Source organism: Ictalurus punctatus, chromosome 3, assembly GCF_001660625.3.
Source record: "Ictalurus punctatus breed USDA103 chromosome 3, Coco_2.0, whole genome shotgun sequence".
Taxonomy (NCBI): Eukaryota; Metazoa; Chordata; class Actinopteri; order Siluriformes; family Ictaluridae; genus Ictalurus; species Ictalurus punctatus.
Genome location: NC_030418.2, coordinates 30,902,124 through 30,920,179, shown reverse-complemented (window position 1 = coordinate 30,920,179; position 18,056 = coordinate 30,902,124). Strand labels below are relative to the sequence as shown.

The following is an 18,056-nucleotide window of genomic DNA, read 5'->3' as shown; positions in this document are numbered from 1 at the left end:
CAGCGAACAGCTCCCATAACGCACCATGAAATAAAGGCCACGACATGACAGGCTTCCTGTGTAGCCCGGTCGCAGTGATGCAGCACGATTCAGATTGGAGTGTTTAGCACACCCCATCCTCCTCTGTATAATCCATTTTCTTATGCCATTTTTTTTTTTCTTTCCTCCTATCCATTCTTTTTCGTGTCAGTCTGGCTTTTGACTCATTACCCTATCTAGAGATCGTAAGTAGATCCTATCTCGTCTTTTTCCGTCTCAGTCGGATGATTTTATCACCGCAATTTTCAGTCATTTTCAGTACTTTTAAGTCATTTCATGTCTGTTAATTCTACCTTAAAAGTAAAATCCACCCTGAATGACTCTCATATCCACTTTTTTTTTTTCATCAACGTTTCACGTTAGCTAACGGTTAGTTTCCTGTATTACCCAGAATGCTGTTCGTCCACCAGCTGATAGTGACTGTATGCCGCATTCGAGGTGAAGATACAACTTGTAATTCCACGCGTACAATGCAAATATATATATATATATATATATATATATATATATATATATATATATATATATATATTAAAAAGTGATTCTCAGTACCACCATGCCGCACTCTGGCTAGTTTCTTCATTTCAGGCTTATATTATTCACTTCCAAAACGAGATCTAAACCTTTTCCTTAAAAGTATCTTGCAAAGTATCCGCAGTTCAACGCTAGGTTCTGGGGTCAGTTACGTTTCAGTCGTAATTCACCTCATGTGCAGCAGACGGCTAAAAACATTCCTTATCGGATGATTTAACGGCATATCTGCCTTATACTATTAAACAAAGTAAAGAGGAAAAATTAATTTATATAATATGTCTTAACTGCCTGGCAAAATGCCACACTGTTAATGGCACACTTTTATCAGCGCATGTATATTTGCAGTCTTCACGTCAACCAAAGTTCACAGCCTTGCTTTGGATTCCGCCCAACTGAGGAAATGATGGATTCAGGCTATCTTACGGTTCCTAAAGGCCCAGGCGTGCCATCTTCTCCAGAGCTGTCCACTCAGCTAACAAATAATGTGGTTCCAGCGCTGACCACCATTTAATGACCCTTAAGAGTGTGCGCAGAAGAGCGCTGCTTTCACTGAATCACTGTAATTTATTTAAGAGAGTGCCATAGGCCAGACTGTGAACAGAAAACACAAGAGCCTGGGTAGATAACCATCAATAACGTGGGGTAGAATGTTTTCGCTGTAGAATTTAGGCTAAAAGAAGTGCGTCTGTGAAAGCAGCCTCGGGTCTGTACGTTACGCCTGGATTATCGGCTCTGTAACGTCTCAAAGCCTGATATAATTCTGTCTCTGTCTTTCTACTTCTTTTTTTTTTTTTTTTTCCAGCCCCAAAATTGCCATGCAAACAGAACTGACTTTTGTTCTTCAGTAGATACGGCAGGATTTTTTGTTCTTCATGTCTCCGCTCATGAGGAATCGACAGGTTTTGTGGCGCTCGTATCGTTTGCAGATGCTAATCTCATTGCTGGAAGTATTAAGGGCGTGTGGAGTCTCTAAGCCCGAATTTATATGAAAATGAATCATTGTTCTTTATGGAAATTTCGTCTACAATTAAATACGCTTGAGCTTTTTTTTTATATATATATATATATATTAATGAGAGGTATTAAAGGTCTTTTTTTTTCTCAAACAGTGGAGAGAAGATGAAACCACCTGTTTTAGCCAGATAAGCCCTCTATTACCTATGTAAATCTAACTGTAGTTCAACCCTGCTGCTCAGGCCCTTTGGGCACTCCCATAATACACCTGGGCAGTGGCACACTGACTATTAATGAGGATTAGCTCGTGGGACAATGTTTTGGTTCATTTTTTTCCGAAAGTTATTTGATTAAAAAGTGCATAAAGCTTTGTTGTGTGTGTGTGTGTGTGTGTGTGTGTGTGTGTGTGTGGGTGTGTGTGTGTGTGTGTGTGTGCTTTCACAGGTATGGAAGGGAAAAAAAAAACAGCACACATCTGTTATTCAAAATAAGTTTTCCCGTTTCAGTGATAGTACAGTTTAACCTTGAACCACTTGCTTATTAATATTCATAACGTATTAATATGTGACGTTAAGCGCTATCCGATATTTTAACTTGCAGTGAAAATCAGATTTTAGTTTAAACTCCTTTCACTGACATGTTTTCTTACATTTTACCCACAATTCTGTTACACATCAGCCACCTGCTGGTAGTGGTGCCAGTGTGATTTAGTCCTCAGTTCAGCTCTAGCTAAAGAGAGCAATGCAGCAGTGCTTTTGTCCTTTCGTCTGTCCAGCTCTGCCCTCCTCATCTGTACGCTCGGCTCAAACCAATCAGCTTTCATTTAATGTTTTTTTTTTTTTTTTTTTTTGTCTTCTAGTAATAATAATAAGTCTTTATTAATCATATATACATTACAGCAGAGTGAAATTCTTTTTTTCGCATACCACAGCATGTCAGGAAGTTGGGGTCAGAGCGCAGGGTCAGCCGTGATACAGCGCCCCCTGGAGCAGAGAGGGTTAAAGGTCTTGCTCAAGGGCACAATACTGAAAATACAGCATCAACCAACACATTAGCACCAGGGTGGAATTTTACACCTTGTACAGAAACATGCATTAAATTGTTCAGTGGTTTTTGTAAACACCTCTGTTCCTCCTGTTGGCATCCTCAGAGATTACAGACTTGCTGTCGCTCTAATAAAGCTGAAAGGGCTGAGTAATAAGCTAGCGAATGCAAATGCGTGAGTTCAGATTCTCTATTTGTTATTGAGAGGTGGGAAGAAGCCTGGGAACCCAGACGAAACCCATACAGGGAGAAGATGCGAAACTCCACACAGGAACCTGAGCTCAGAATAAACCTGTGCGGTGGCGACACTACTCTAAATTCACCCTGAACTTTATAAAAAGGTCTTTTATGGTTAATCCTAAATACGTGTAAAGGTTAACAGTATTTTATTTCGGACCATTTTTATTTCAGAATATTTATTACAGAACATGAGGAAGCTGACCTTATTAGAAAGGTTGTGTTTTGCGTGTGACAGACAAGTGTTTTTGGGACATACAGTATGAGATGAATATAGTGACTTCTATGCAGGCCATTACAAAAAATATTTCTTGTATAGGAAAAAAAAGAGAAGATTTTTCTTGAAATGAGTAAAATGCTTGATTCTTGATTTGCCGTAGCTAAAGTAAAGGGTGTGTGTGTGTGTGTGTGTTGGTCAGGATACAGGAGCTGAACAATCTGGGTGAGCTCTCTCCACATTGGGACAACCTGAGGAGAGACGTCATCGCCCGCTACAGCCATCTCATCAAAACCTACCAGGACACACTCGCTGAGCTGGAGAAGTTCACCGGTGAGGAGTCAGACACCCTGCCCTCATCCCCTCAATACACACACACACACACACACATCACCTCTATCGATCTGTCTGTCTGTCTGTCTGTCTGTGTATCTATCTTCATCTATCTGTCTGTCTTCTTCTATTTGTCTGTCTGTCTATCAATCTAACTAACTGTCTGTCTGTTCAGATGCCTGTCTCTCTGTCTATTCATCCATCAGTTAGTCTATCTAACTAACTCTTGGTCTATCTCTTGGTCCGTCTCTCTGTCTATCTGTCTACCTAACTGTCTGTTTATCTATCTTTCTGTCTCGTTGTGTGTCTGTCTGTATGTCTGCTCACCTAAATATCTTTGTCTGTCTGTATGTCTGTTTTTCTGTCTGTCTCTCTGTCTGTCTAAATAGCTTTCTGTCTGTCAGTTTTACTACCAATCTCTCTCTGTCCAGCTATCTACCTAACCGTCTGTCTGTCTGTCTATCTATCTATCCATCTTATCTAATTAACTGTCTGTCCATCTATATATACTTCTGTCTGTCTGTCTGTCTGTTGGTCTCTCTCTCTCTCTCACATGCAAACAAGCATCTCTGTATCTTTCCAGCTAACTGTTTCTCTCATCTATCTGTCTGTCTATTTGTGTCTGTGCATCTATCCATCTCTCTATCTCCCCGTCTCTCTATCTCTCGTTATCGTCATGATGACCTTGCCATCCTGTGGTATTCTGAGCACGTCTTCATGCTCAGTTGTGGTTAGATCAGAACCTGTCCTCGCAAGTTATTTATACACTAAATGGTCACACATGTATTTAAATAACACTGGGACAAACATGCAGCAGAGTGAAACCCGGTGTAAGTGCAGAAGCTTTAGCGACTTCCTTTCAATGCTTCATATAATGCAATAACCTGTTAAGTGTAGACTGCTTAATGTGGGATTTACAAATGTGAGTAGCCAATTAGTTCCATGTAATTATCATCTGCAGCCATGAAGCCTTTTTAGGAATCGTTGTGCGTGTGTATGTGTATATGTGTGTGTGCACGCCTAATCTCTCAATTTCTCTTAAATATGTGGTGGCACTGTAGTCATAGCAACTAAGTTTAGACTGGGCAGCGATGATCAAGGCAAGAGGTCTGTATGAATCAGACATGTGGGGAGTGTTTACTCTCTCATCCTGCTGCTGGCAACCACAGAGATCGCAGATTGTAGCCTTGGCGCATATTAGTGTACACTGCTTAATTCTCCAAATACACACACATGATGTGGGAAACAGTGTGCTATTAGTCTTTTTTTTTTTCAGCCACACACACAAATACACAAGGTATATAAATTGTATAGTGTTTGTCATTTTGCACAGTCTCTCTCTCTCTCACACACACACACACTCTGCATGCACATCTCATCTATAAACTGAGCGGTATCATGCAGCCTTATTAAGTTAGGACTATCAACTCAGAGCTTAATGTAGCAGCTCAAACCCACACTCGCTATCACAGAGGAAGAGGTAATGGCAGGGCACGAAATGTCACCATCTCCACCGCCTCGCTCTCTCTGTCTCAAACCATTAATAGTCATTGATGTTTTTGCCCTTCTAATCAGCGCTGCCGGCCAAAAAGCCGATCAGCCCGATCGATCGACGGCGTGATTCGAGCCGAGGCTGGCAGATGAGCTCGAGCCGCTCGGTGTTGTTTTGCCGCATGACTGATGGAGCTCAGTCTTCAGCGTTATGGCTCCTGACAGCCTGCTGCACCCACCTCTAATCTCGTTTGCTGTAAATCAGAAAAGCCTCGCTCCATCTCCTCCTGCCTTTCCTCTTTCTCGGCTTTCCCACACTCACTTTTTTTGCCCCGCAGTCAGTCACAGAGCCCAGACCTAATCCAGCCGGCTCGGAGAACTCAACTGCACAGTATTAATTATTGATACCTCGTGTTATTAGGAATGATATGCAGGGTGACCTTTTGCTAGAGAGAGAAGGTTTGGTATTTAGAGAATTCTGCTTCACCACTGAATCTCTCTCTCTCTCTCTCTCTCTCTCTCTCTCTCTCTCTCTCTCTCTCTCTCTACTCTTCAGCTAGCCTGCAGCATTTTGTTTAGCTTGGTGAATAAGGCAAGGCCGTCTCCAATGTTCTTCATCTGCTCCAGATCTTCGGATTGGCTCATAAAATAATAATTCATTCGTCAGAGTTGTTTCTACTTTTAGCGCATCTAACCATCCTTCTCCCCATTTGTCTATCCTCTGTTTGCTGGTCTACGATTAGTCTGGAATAATAATAATAATAATAATAATAATAATAATAATAATAATTATAATAATATTAATAATGAATTCCATTTATATAGTGCCTTACTGACACTAAAGGTGTCAAAAAATACAAAAAAAAAAAAAGTACTCATTTGTAATTTAGATTTGGTTGCAGGGTTTCTTTTAGGGGGACATTTGGTCCTCAACTAGACATACGCTATATGGCCAAAAGTTTGTGGACACCAGCCCATCATACCCATATGTGGTTCTTCCTCAAACGTTGGAAGCACACAACTGTATAAAATGCCTTGGTTTGCTCTAGCATTAAAAATTTCCTCCACTGGAACTAAAATTTCCCTTCACTGGAACTGTAGTGGAAGAACTCGAGTGTCCTGGACAGATCCCTGACCTCAACCAAGGTGAATACATTTAGGATGAACTGGCCTTCCCAGAAGTGTAGAGGTTATTATAACTGTAAAGGGGACTAAATATGGAATGGGATGTTCAGCAAGCACATACGGATGAGATGGTCAGGTGTCCACAAACCTTTGGTTATTTAGTGTATAAACATGCACACACACACACACATTTTTTTTTTAGCTGTGATGTGCTTTAAAACATTTGTAAAGCTTTTAAAGAAGGCCATATTGGATAGGTTTCAATTTCAGTATCAGTATTGCCATCTTTAATTTTTATGCATCTCCACTGTTGAGCAAGTGATGAGCAGAGAATTGGAGTCTCTCGCACAGCAGAGGGGCAAATGGAGGACAAATCTTGGCAAGTGCGGGTCTTAGCGGGATAAGTGAATGAGCTTACGGCATCTAATACACAACAAGAGGTCTGAGCTTTGGCACATAGTAGAGGTGTACCTGCATGAGAGAGCATTACGATACATTATTCATTCCTAGCAAGTCTAGTTCCAGGTTTGTACAGGCTTGATTTGCAGCCACCATTTATGCAGAGAGCCTACACCACTACCACCAGACACACGCATACACTGCGAAAAAGAACAACAACATCTGCTTCATCTGCTGGAGGAGCTCATCTAACCCGAGCTCCAGCTGCATTGAGCACTGCTGTGTGCTCCACTGGCCGGCTGTGGGTTGATCCCAAGCCCTGCGGCTGGGTGTACGGCTCTGCCGGTATGTGCCTCCCACCGCCCAGGCAGGAGAACCACCGAGAAAGCACATAGAGGTTTTTCCCAGCCGTTTGATGAAGGGCCCCTGAGGCTGCACTAGTGAGCCAGGCACATGCTGTGCTGAGGTGATCTGTGCGGAGCTCCGGTTTTAACAGTGTGTTCTGCGGCGGCTGTGAAAAGAAAACGTACACTAATGAGAAGGTGCAGGTGTTTCTTTGCCTACAAACCTGTGTTTACCCCTGCAGCTGAGTATGTGAGGGTCAGAGAGGCAGGGTTTCCCTCCTCCTCCCTGCCTCCATAAGCACCTGGCCTCACAGATGGAGGGCATGATGGGGCTAATGCCACTGTGGCAGCTCCATTAGCCTGTGAGCTTTCCCAAGAGGGAGAGAGAGAGAGAGAGAGAGAGAGAGAGAGAGAGAGAGACGGGCCATGTCACAGTGCCACACAAACACTGCCCGATCACCCAGGGACCAGGCTTTACTGCTAGAGCCACCACCAGTGCTGTTCTGACTTCTAACATGTGGAGGATGTGGAATGGAGGATCAGGCAATGCACTTCAATTCAAACATGCTGCAAAGAAATGACAAAGAACATCTTAGCAAGTGAAACTATTTTGAAAATAGTCATATTTATCTAGTATTTCATATTATAAGATAAACAATAAATTAAATATATGGTTTATTGAATACACTATATTGCATACATTATTTTTTTTACTCATTTCAAGCTTGAAATAGAATATAATCAGCTTGAGTAAAAGCATCAAAGGACAGCCTGAATTTTTTGATAATGTATAATCATCCGTCCCTATGTCCCTAAATGTGTCCCTATTCAAGATACTTTTAGTGTACAGGCAGACTGATCGAATATTTCTCACCAGATCAGATTATTATCAGATTAGATTATTATTAATATATACAATTTGCTTTTATAATAATTAAAGTTATGCCTTGACATTTTATTTATTTATTTATTTATTTATTTATTTATTTATTTAGGCAAGGCTTGGAATTTAATTCTATATTTCTATAGCCACACATTATATGTCTGGATGGAAACAAAATGAACTACCAATAAAATAAGTAATTTCAAGCTAGGATTTATCTATTTATTTATTTATTTATTTATTTATTTTAATGGATTTTTTTTTTTAATTATGTTGATTAGGACACACTGATGCTATCTAAATATGCAGTGAGTCTCTGTCTATAGCAAATGCAAGTGAGGTGAAGCATTGCACATTTATATACCATACAGCTTGGCCCCATTTTGGTTTTTGGCAAGGAGCTTTGGCTTCATTGTGTGGGGTAAAGCAGAGTACTTCATACATTTTTAACTTTACATGGGTCAAGGCTGGCCGAAAAAAAACAGCAGAAATAAAATACTTCAGGGGAAACATTGGTCACGAACGTATTGCTACCTACAAGGGTCAAAAGTTGAAAGGTTATTCATATAAAATTCCAAATGAAATTTCAAGATTTATGAGCGCAGTCAAAAAGAATAATGTAGCCTATTTACATTATTTATTTGCCCTTACAACTAGAATTCGTTCATTCATCTTCAGTAATGACTTTGTGTATTTTCCGGGGGTTTTGTAAAAGCCCAGCTATTTACAAGGATGAGGTGTAGTACAGTTCTAACCAGCGTTTCAGGATGACTCGAGGATAAAGAGAAACTTTGTCAGATAAGTTGTAGAAAGCGAGTTTAGATCTCTGTAGCTGTTCGGTTGACTTGTCCTGTCTCTGCTCCTGAGTCTTTAGGGGTTTCACACCGGCAGCTTAGTCTGAAACAGAGCAGAGCTTGCGTGAAAAATTGGTAACGTGAAAGCTGTCGTGCGGCCCGGGAACCAGCTCTGTCTCTACAAGCACAGCCTTGTGACCCCGGTAACATAACAACATATCAATTAAACTAGGAAAAGTAATAATGTGATACAGATTGTTTTGCATCTATTGTAAGTTACTGTATCTGACATGGGTTCTGCCAGTCGTTCACAGTTTAACTGCCAAGTTCAACAAGGAACATATTCAATGCTTAGGTACACATGTAAAAGCATGTTATTATTTATTTGCCCTTACAACTAGAATACATTCAATCGTCTTCAGTAATGACTTGAGCCAGGTAGCCTGGAGCTGTGAGGAGCAACGTTATCTGCTGTACGATGACCACATGAAGGGTAGTGGTGGCTCGGCGGTTAAGGCTCTGGGTTACTGATCAGAAGGTCGGGGGTTCAAGCAGCAGCAATTCCAAGCTGCACTGTTGGACCCTTGAGCAAGGCCCTTAACCCTCTCTGCTCCAGGGGCGCTGTATCATAGCTGACCCTGCGCTCTGACCCCAGCTTCCTGACATGCTGGCATACACGGAGAAAAGAATTTCACTCTGCTGTAATGTATATGTGATTAATAAAGACTCATTATTATTATTATAAAAGCTGAGTTTTTGCTCAAGGCTCTCTGAGAGGGATTTGAACTCTCAACCTCTCGCACACTAATGCAGAATCTTAAAGCGAACACGGGTCAAATACAGGTCTCTGTTGGTGCAAGAATTCTACCACTAAACCACCCGTGCTGGAATAAGTTGAGCTATAGGAATTAATTGTGGGGGGGGGGGGGGGGGGGGGGCGGTTTAAAAATTGTAACAGTAAATATATACAGCATGTGAAGCCCTATTCAGACGGGATTAAATTGACATGGGGGCCTGGAGTAAGTGCCACTTTTGAAGGTGCTAGAAAAAGTCCAGACCAAATGACTTGATGTTTATTGAATTAATTACCAATGCTGAAGTCATCTGACCATTTCAGCATTTGGAGAGAAATTTATATATATATATATATATATATATATATATATATATATATATATATATATATATATATATTTAATAATACCTCTGCTACTCACCATATTTTGTCACCTAGCGCACATATCCACTTTCTGAATAGCAAAAAGATGAATGCTTCATAGGAGTCTTAAGCACTTACTTGGTATGGGTTGTATAACTTCGTCTTCACTGGAGCCCATTAGCAGGAGAAAGAAAATAAAATCAATCAGAAGAGTGTGAAACTACTGTCTGAATAAAGGGGCTATTATAACATCAGCTACAGGTATAAAGACACTTTATATTAACACGTGCCACAATATCACGCCGTGTTTATTTTTCTAGAAATAAATGAAAGCGAGTTTCTTAATCATATAACATTAGATGCTGCCAAATACATAAACATGATCATATGACTATTAATCATATCCAGGTTCACAGACAAACAAATCTGACAGAAACTCATCCATCTTACACTAATTTAATTGCTGTCCGGATGTGAGGAGACGTCAAAAAGTTTATTACAGATGTCACCCAGTGAAAATAATCCCATCTGGATCGGACCTGTTTTTGTTGTCAAACTAAATGATCCCCCGCCCCATGGGAAGATTATGAAATCACTTCAAATATCTGCTTGTTTTACAGTTTAGTTTACAGGGTTTTTTTTATTATTATTTTCCTGAGCGTGTATAAAATGTAAGGTCAGGTGGGAACAGCAGCGAGTTATTCTGCACAAGGTCTCATACCACAGGCAGGGACTTTTAAGTTTCTTTTGGCCTGTAATGGGGACGTGCATTGTGGTTTCAGTGTCTAACACACTCTTGCATCAAAGCTCAGTGCTCATGGTCTAGGTCACTTTCAGTGCTGTTAGCACTTTTCCCCTGCAGTCCTCTGACTTCTGATCCAGACCTCTTCAATGTAGTCTTCTTCTCAGTGACGTTAAATTGCTAGAGCCACTACATACAGTTTGAGTCATAAACGTTCTGCAGTATATTCCCGGGGTTTTGAAAAAGCCCAGCTATTTAAAAGGATGAGGTATAGTACAGTTCTAACCCGTGTTTCAGATAAGTTGTAGCTGTTTGGTTTACTTGTCCTCTCTCGCCTCCTGAGTCTCCTGTCTCCACAAACACAGCCATGTGACCCCAGTAACATCCATCCGTCTTCCAAACCAGAGCCTATCCTAGGGAACTTGGGGTACAGAATGGGGGGCACCCTGAACACACATTCTCTACAGACGAATTGAAAATGCCAGTCAGCCGACAACACGTGTATTTGGACTGCGGGAGGAAACCGGAGTACCTGGAGGAAAGCACATGCAAACTCCACGCACACAAGGAGGAGGTGGGAATCGAACCCAAAGCAACCCAACTGGAGGTGCAAGACAACAGTGCCAACTACTAAGCCACCGTGCACCCCACCCTAGTTAACATAAACATGCAGATACATGTTTAATGCATAGGTATGTTAACAATATTCATGTAAATTATGTTATGTGCCAGTCCTTTGGTTGGTTGCTTGGTGAGGTTTAGTAACATTTGGGGATATAAAATGTGCTTCTATCAACATCCACCGATAAATTTCTGATGATCTCTTTCTACCTTCCATTTTGTTTCATTCATTTTTGAATGAAAACACAAATTTGGAAATTCTCTGGAACCTCTGTCACACCCCATGTCACACCCCTCTTCATTTCCTTCCACTGGCTTCCTGTAGCCACCCGCATCGAATTCAAGGCCTCACCTACAAGACCTTGTCTGGAACAGCACCCTCCTACCTCAACTCTCTCCTGAAGGATTATGTTCCCTCACGCAATCTGCGATCAATCAACGACCGACGCTTAATAGTTCCTACTCAGCGTGGCTCAAGGGCCCTTTCCAGAACACCCACCTCTTCCGTGAACACCTAACCAACCCATAAAAAAAAAAAAAAACCTACTCTGGCACTTACACCTCTACTCTGCACACTTTGCTTCTTCTGGAACTCAATTAATGGCTCTTGTATGGTAGCACTACCTCTGGACTCCAGGTGTGAAAGCAGGAATCCTCCAGCTTTAATACCAACGTTAACCCGGCAATGTTCCTGGGTTTGTTTGTTTTTGTTTTTTATTTTTTCATTTTGAAGTGTTCTTTAAACACCTCATGCACTACCAACAGTAAAGAGTAAAGACCACCATGTAAATCCTTCACTGCTTTTGCTCTGCTGCTATCAAGCATGTGCATTTGCACCCTATTGATCACCGCTCATGAGAGATCACTGAGCATGTGGAGAAGGAAATTTCCTGTGTACTAATGGCTTATGTTCTTTTCCATTTCACAGACAGTGTGTACTGATTTGTCACGTTCTTGAAGTACAAAACTTCAAAACAATTCAGGCATTTCATTTACTCAATTTAAAAGTTCTTCAACAGCTTAGTGTTGTTTTGTAGTGGGTTTGTTACGTGTCCGCGCACACAAAGACGATGTTGTGCGACAGCCGTTCACGGTATCCCTGTGCGACTTTGTGTTATCGTTTCAAGGAGGTTTTAATTGGACGGTTTTGTTCGAAAGCAGGTAGCGGAGTAAATCCATGAAATCCTCTACTTACCGGATTAAGGTACAAATTAACAGATCCTTATGTAGGCTTATTTTTTTCCAGACACTCAATTTGATGCATCCATAATCAGATCTCTGTACTTCATCTCACAGCTTGGATTCGATATAGCTTGTCAAAGCGTAACATTATCAGCGGACATTACCATAGCCAGTCAAGGTCAATAATGATTCTTTTCGCTTTTATTTGTGCAGCCGGGGATGAAAGTGGTCAGCTTACAAGTCTTTGTTTGGACCCAATTGATATTTAATTCATCTTCCTGAATTGAATCAAGTATTTATTTTAATCAATAGATTGTCTTGTATATTGGCTAGTGAAGACAGTTAAGGTCCCAGTGACATCTAAATGGCTACTGTTCATTTTCCGACTTCACAACTGTATGTAAAGTAAGGCCACTAAAGTAAACATCTTGTAAAAGTCAGTGTTTCGTCCTCAGGACTGAATGGCCCCATAACTCAGCCGAAGCAGATGGTGAGGGAGTTGCCAAACTCGGCCAGTGGCTCCGGTTGCAAGGGCAACTGCCCCGTGCTGTTCTTTTTATAATAAATAGAGTGGATTATATGGGCTGTTAATGTGTGTGCCCTCTCCTCTGTCCTCAGGTCCTCCATTCAAGCCGAGCTGCAGCAAGGCGCAGAAATACCTGGAGTTCATTCCCATTAATCTGCACACACAGCGCATGAGGGTGACGTGTCCTCGGAAAACAGGTATGGCTACCTGGAATTTCGGCCCAATGCAAGATGGCGTCATTCTTACCAGAGGAGATTCGCTAATATCATTGTCAGACAGAATAACGTATCTGAGCATTTTACTCAGATTATCACACATAATTCGGATCGTCTGTTGATCACAACAGACCTGGCATTTAACAATAATAATAACAATAGCACATGCCTCTTTACAGAATTAGTATTAATTAAGGAGCTGGGTGTTTACACAAATACAGAAGGTAATTTGCCCTGATGTTTTTTTTTTGTTGTTGTTTTTTTGTTGTTGTTTTTTGTGTACTTTCGAAATGTTTAAAAACTTTTACCATCATTGCTAATTTATACTGGATTATAATCAAAGATCTCCTCAGTAATCATCTGAATTATAACACCCTCTCATGTGAAACAAATCCTGCCTGAATTGGGCGTTAGGGTACACCATGATTCGTCTCTTTCTCTTAAGCCATATTTCACAAATTTTGAAAATGAGAGTCTATCTGTATTCCCTTCACCTCTTCTAATGAATAATCTGGAAAGGGTTTACAAAAGGGATTTAAAAAGATGATGTAAAAATTTTTTGTCCTCGTTTATTTTAAACTAACGCTTGGGTGGAAAATGAACCAAAATCAAAGTAAACAAACCAAACCGCTCGCTGCTTGTCTCCAGCCCAATTTCAAGCTCACGTACGCTTGTGCGTCAGCTTAGCCTCTCTTTTTACAAGATCTTTTGAATTATGCACTAGGTGTTTTTTTGGTTTGTCCGTGTGTCCATCCGAGATTCTTGTTAGTGCAATATCTCAAGAGCGAGTGTTTGAACGCTTGTAGGATCTATGTGGAATTATCACTGTTACCAGCGTAACTAAGTGATTAGATTTTTTTTTTTTTTTTTTTTTTTTTGGAATTGATCCAAAATGGGTCCATGTCACAGCAAGGTTAAATGTCTGAAATAGTTTGTCTTCACTAGCTTCCTTCCTGTTTGAAATAAATGTATTAAGGGTATCAGAAGCATGGAACTTGGTAATTAGAAGGACTAGCCGTTTTGGCGGTGGAGACATCTCGGTCGATGCTGTGGGCGTTGTTCTGATTGTTTCTCGGTTATTTTATATCATCTGCGTAAAAACCCTTCATACGCCGGGGTTTTTATTTATTTATTTATTTATTTATTTATTTATTAGGAAGTATCTGTTCTTATGTGCACGATTCAAATTCACATAGAATGAATGGATGGGGGAAACCCCACGTCTTTCACTCTCCCTCACTAAAACTTTAGTTTGAGTTACTGAGTATAGAATTGGGGATGAGGACGTTCGCATGTTCAGAGCACTCACTCCGTGTGTTACTTGATTCAGACCTGCGCTGTATGCCTTACGTACGTCATTTTTGAGGTGCTTTAATGTTTCAGTGAGGAAAATATAAGCAATTAGTTTTCAATACCCACTACGTGATGCCATCGCAAGGCCCTGACACACACGGAATTCTGTGGCTCTTCTCATGCTCTGGACATGATTGATTCATCTTGATGCTTCACGTCTGCTTTCTGGACTTCGGGGAGGCTGTGGCTCAGGTGGGAGAGCGGGTTGTGCACTAATCGTAGCGTTCGATTCCCATCCCACATGACTCCACATGCCGAAGTGTCCTTGGGCAAGACACTGAACCCCAAGTTGCTCCCGATGGAAGGCTAGCATCTCGCATGGCAGCTCTTCTTCCATTGCTGTGTGAATGGGTGAATGAGAAACAGCGTAAAGCGCTTTGTAGAACCACTAAGGTTAAAAGGCAGACCATTTACTTCCAGTTTCTGTGGATGGTTCCACACGGATACCTTAAAGATTTCCACTGTTTAAACAAAAAAAAGAAAACCTAATCATGTATCAAACATCCTTTCAACACACTTAGAATTGTTTGTCTTTAATCTTCTACACATGTATACCGTAATGATTTATAATCACACTATGAGGATGGGTTCCTTTTAGAGCCTGGTTCCTCTCAGTGTTGTTTCAGGGAGTCGTCCACCCAGCCCCCCCACACCCCCCCCCCCACACACACACACTGTTGCCTTTGGCTTTTTCATTAGTGATCGAAATCTACGTCTTGATCTTTATAATGCTGCTTTGTGACTATGTGCATTACAAATGAAATTGTACATGCGTCTGTCTCTTTATCTGTCTATTCAAAGGAAAGTGGATGAAACACTAGATGAAAATGCACGGTGTATAGACACCTTTCTTCATCCTGCTTTCTCCGTAGTCTCGTCATAATTCAGTAATGTCACACTCGATGCACAGCCTCATTTCTTCATCCTGCTTGCTCTCTATAGTCTCTCCTGAATGTTCAGCAATTGCACAATTTCCCGGAGTAGCCTTAAACCTTTTATGCCCGACACACATACTAATACCTATAAATGATCATTCTTTTTTGAACTCCTTTTATGAGTACAGAGTACACTTTTCTGCCTGAAATTGCACTTGCTCGTTAAGGCTTTGAATTTGAGCAGGAAAGAACCGTGCTGAAACACTCTTCCTTCTCCCCGCATAGACAGCATCAATATATTTCATCTTATTTAACCCATCCAAGCGTTTTGGTTAACTATGAATAATTCTAGTTTCTGTCAGACTGCTATCTATTCCTCTCCTGCCAAGAAAGAGAGAGAGAGAGAGAGGTTTCCTGTGCGCACCTCCTTTCCATTCAGTTTATAGACGGCAGGAAAATCGGAGCAAATCAGCTCCAAATTGGGCCGCGTGTGACTTATGCCCCTGACGTGAGCTATTGAGAAGCAGCCAATTAGATGTGCTCAGGGAGGCGGGAGGAATATTGGGGGTGGGAAGGCAGTGGGCATCGGGAGTCAGAGCTCCTGTTGTCATTAGTGAAGCCTGAATGTGGCAGAGGAGCGTGGTATGGCGAGAGTGGCACAGCAGGGTGCCAGGCCTACGGAGAGGCTGCTCATTAATTGCTGTCGAACGTCTCCCAGAGCCAACTTCCTGTCATGTCCACGGGCTAGCTCATTACATGACCTTACATAAAGCTCGCTGCTAGCATGAGGCAGAGCTATATGGCCAACATAGCTGAAAAGGAACCAGAAACACACAAAAACACACAAAGTTCTTAGCACTGACACCGAACAAACTGGATGTGGGAGATTTTTTTTTTTAGGGAATCCATGATCAGTTGTCCTTTACAAAGTGTCTGTTGTCCTCAGAGTCTTAATTAAATTCTATGAACTCCAAAGCTCTTTGACTATTATGCCCCAAACACTTTTTTTTTTAATTGACAACATCACCAGTGGTTCAAGACAAGAGTACTGCATGTTTACAATTAAGCAATTAACATCCTATCATGCTTGGCAGTGTGTGTGTGTGTGTGTGTGTGTGTGTGTTTATATATATATGTTTACATCAATTTTGGATCAAGATGAAAAGAGATCTAAGTGACTTTGAAAAAGGATTTGTTATTGAGGCGTGGAGAGTCTGTCACAAAGACGCTCGACTGAATGTGTTTGAATAAGAACAGTGAATAAAGTGACATCTGAAATTAGATCTTTAGGAGAAACTTCGGTATATAGGGTTAAAAATGGTCTTTGAAACCTCATATTTAATGCGTGTAATACTTGTGCATTAGTGTGATATGAAAGGACGTAGGATATAATTAGACCATCAGCAAGAACCACAACCACAGGATTACTCTTCTTGGCGGAAGATGGGGCGGGGGCGAGGGACTGATTATTTATTTCCCCGGCCTGGTTTGGCTGCCCTTGTCCCCTTAGTATAAAGCATCACTGCAGATGCAAAGTTCTGACTCTTCTATCCTGATGGGCATGGTCTCTTCCAGGTTGACTCTGCCCACATCGACAGGGCACAGGGGCTGATTGAATTGAATGGTTTGATGAGGATGAAAATGATGTAAATCATATGCTAAGATCTTCACATTTGCCAGATCTCAACCCAATTTTGGAGATTTTGGAGCGATGTGTTAGACAGCTCTCTCCACCGCCATCTTCAGGATACCAACTGAGGGAAAATCTTTTGGAAGTGCAGTTCTAGAGAGAAGTAGGATTGATGCCATGGTGCATTTAAGCTGTTCTGGAGGCTTGTGATGACCCAACATCTTACTAAGCCTAACACTTCTTGTTGTTTGTTTAGTTTCTTCTGGGGCAGTGGTGTCTTGTGGGGGGCAGTGGTGGCTTGTGGGGGGGGCAGTGGTGGCTTGTGGGGGGCGGCAGTGGTGGCTTGGGGGTAAAGGCTCTGTATTACTGATCAGAAGGTCAGGGGTTCAAGCCCTAACACTGTCAGGCTCTGGGTTACTGATTGGAAGGTCGTGGGTTCAAGCCCCAGCACTGCCAAGCTGCCACTGTTGGACACTTGAGCAAGGCCCTTACCTCTCTCTACTCCAAGGGCACCATATCATGGCTGACCCTGCGCTCTGACCCCAACCTCCTATCATTCTGCGATATGCGAAGAAAAAGAATTTCACTGTGCTGTAACGTATATATGTGTCCAATAACGACTCATTATTATCATTAACCCATCTGTTCTAGCTTGCTTTTATCACTGTGAAGGATTTACATTTGCATTCATGCAGGGTCACGATCACTTCAAAATGGACTGAAGCCATAATATATGGAAGCTAAAAAGCAGTTCAATCTTCCCTGTTTCTTAAAGGATTGGCTAAACCATTTCACTAATAAACCCGAGTCCTTCCGCTCTCCCAAAGTAACATGAATTAATTATATGGATTTCATCAGCAAAAGCAGTTCACATCAACATCAGCGTGAAGTCTGTGAATTACATGAAATTGGTATTGTGGACATTGGGCTGTTGATTGTTCTCCTTAGACTTGCACTGCATTTTAAAATGCAAGACCTCAGCTGTAACAACTGGTCCGTAATGATCAAATTACAGCTTATCACGACAAATTAAATCTGTGTCCTATTATCGCCATGCCATGTTTCTCAGTGTGCTTTGATCCATATATCAATATGCTGCCCCTTTTGTCATGATTAGCAAGTGTATTCGTGTCAGTGGGAGGCTGGAATATTATAACTGTGGCTGGATTTCAGACGTTGCCTTTGCTTTAATAAACACCTTCACACATAGTTAAAGGCACAGATATGAAAAGGGAGGGGGTGTTATCAGCATGATAAGTGGAGGTCTTGTTTCGCATTGGCAGTGTGATATTATAACAGCACAGGAACAGGAAATGCATTTGTAGTGTGAAAGCTGTGTACTTTATTTTTGCATCTGAT

The 18,056-nt window shown here is 41.4% G+C and overlaps 1 protein-coding gene across 8 annotated transcripts in view; it reads left to right on the top strand.

Moving 5' to 3' along the window:
• Nucleotides 1-18,056, top strand: part of inpp4b (inositol polyphosphate-4-phosphatase type II B) — a 224,684-nt gene that overhangs the window by 155,465 nt on the left and 51,163 nt on the right. For all 8 annotated transcript variants that reach the window (XM_017463589.3, XM_047153914.2, XM_047153919.2 and 5 more), the window contains 2 exons: nucleotides 3,228-3,358; nucleotides 12,717-12,821. In XM_017463589.3, coding sequence (XP_017319078.1) covers nucleotides 3,228-3,358; nucleotides 12,717-12,821 — 236 coding nt within the window. The remainder of the gene's footprint in view (nucleotides 1-3,227; nucleotides 3,359-12,716; nucleotides 12,822-18,056) is intronic.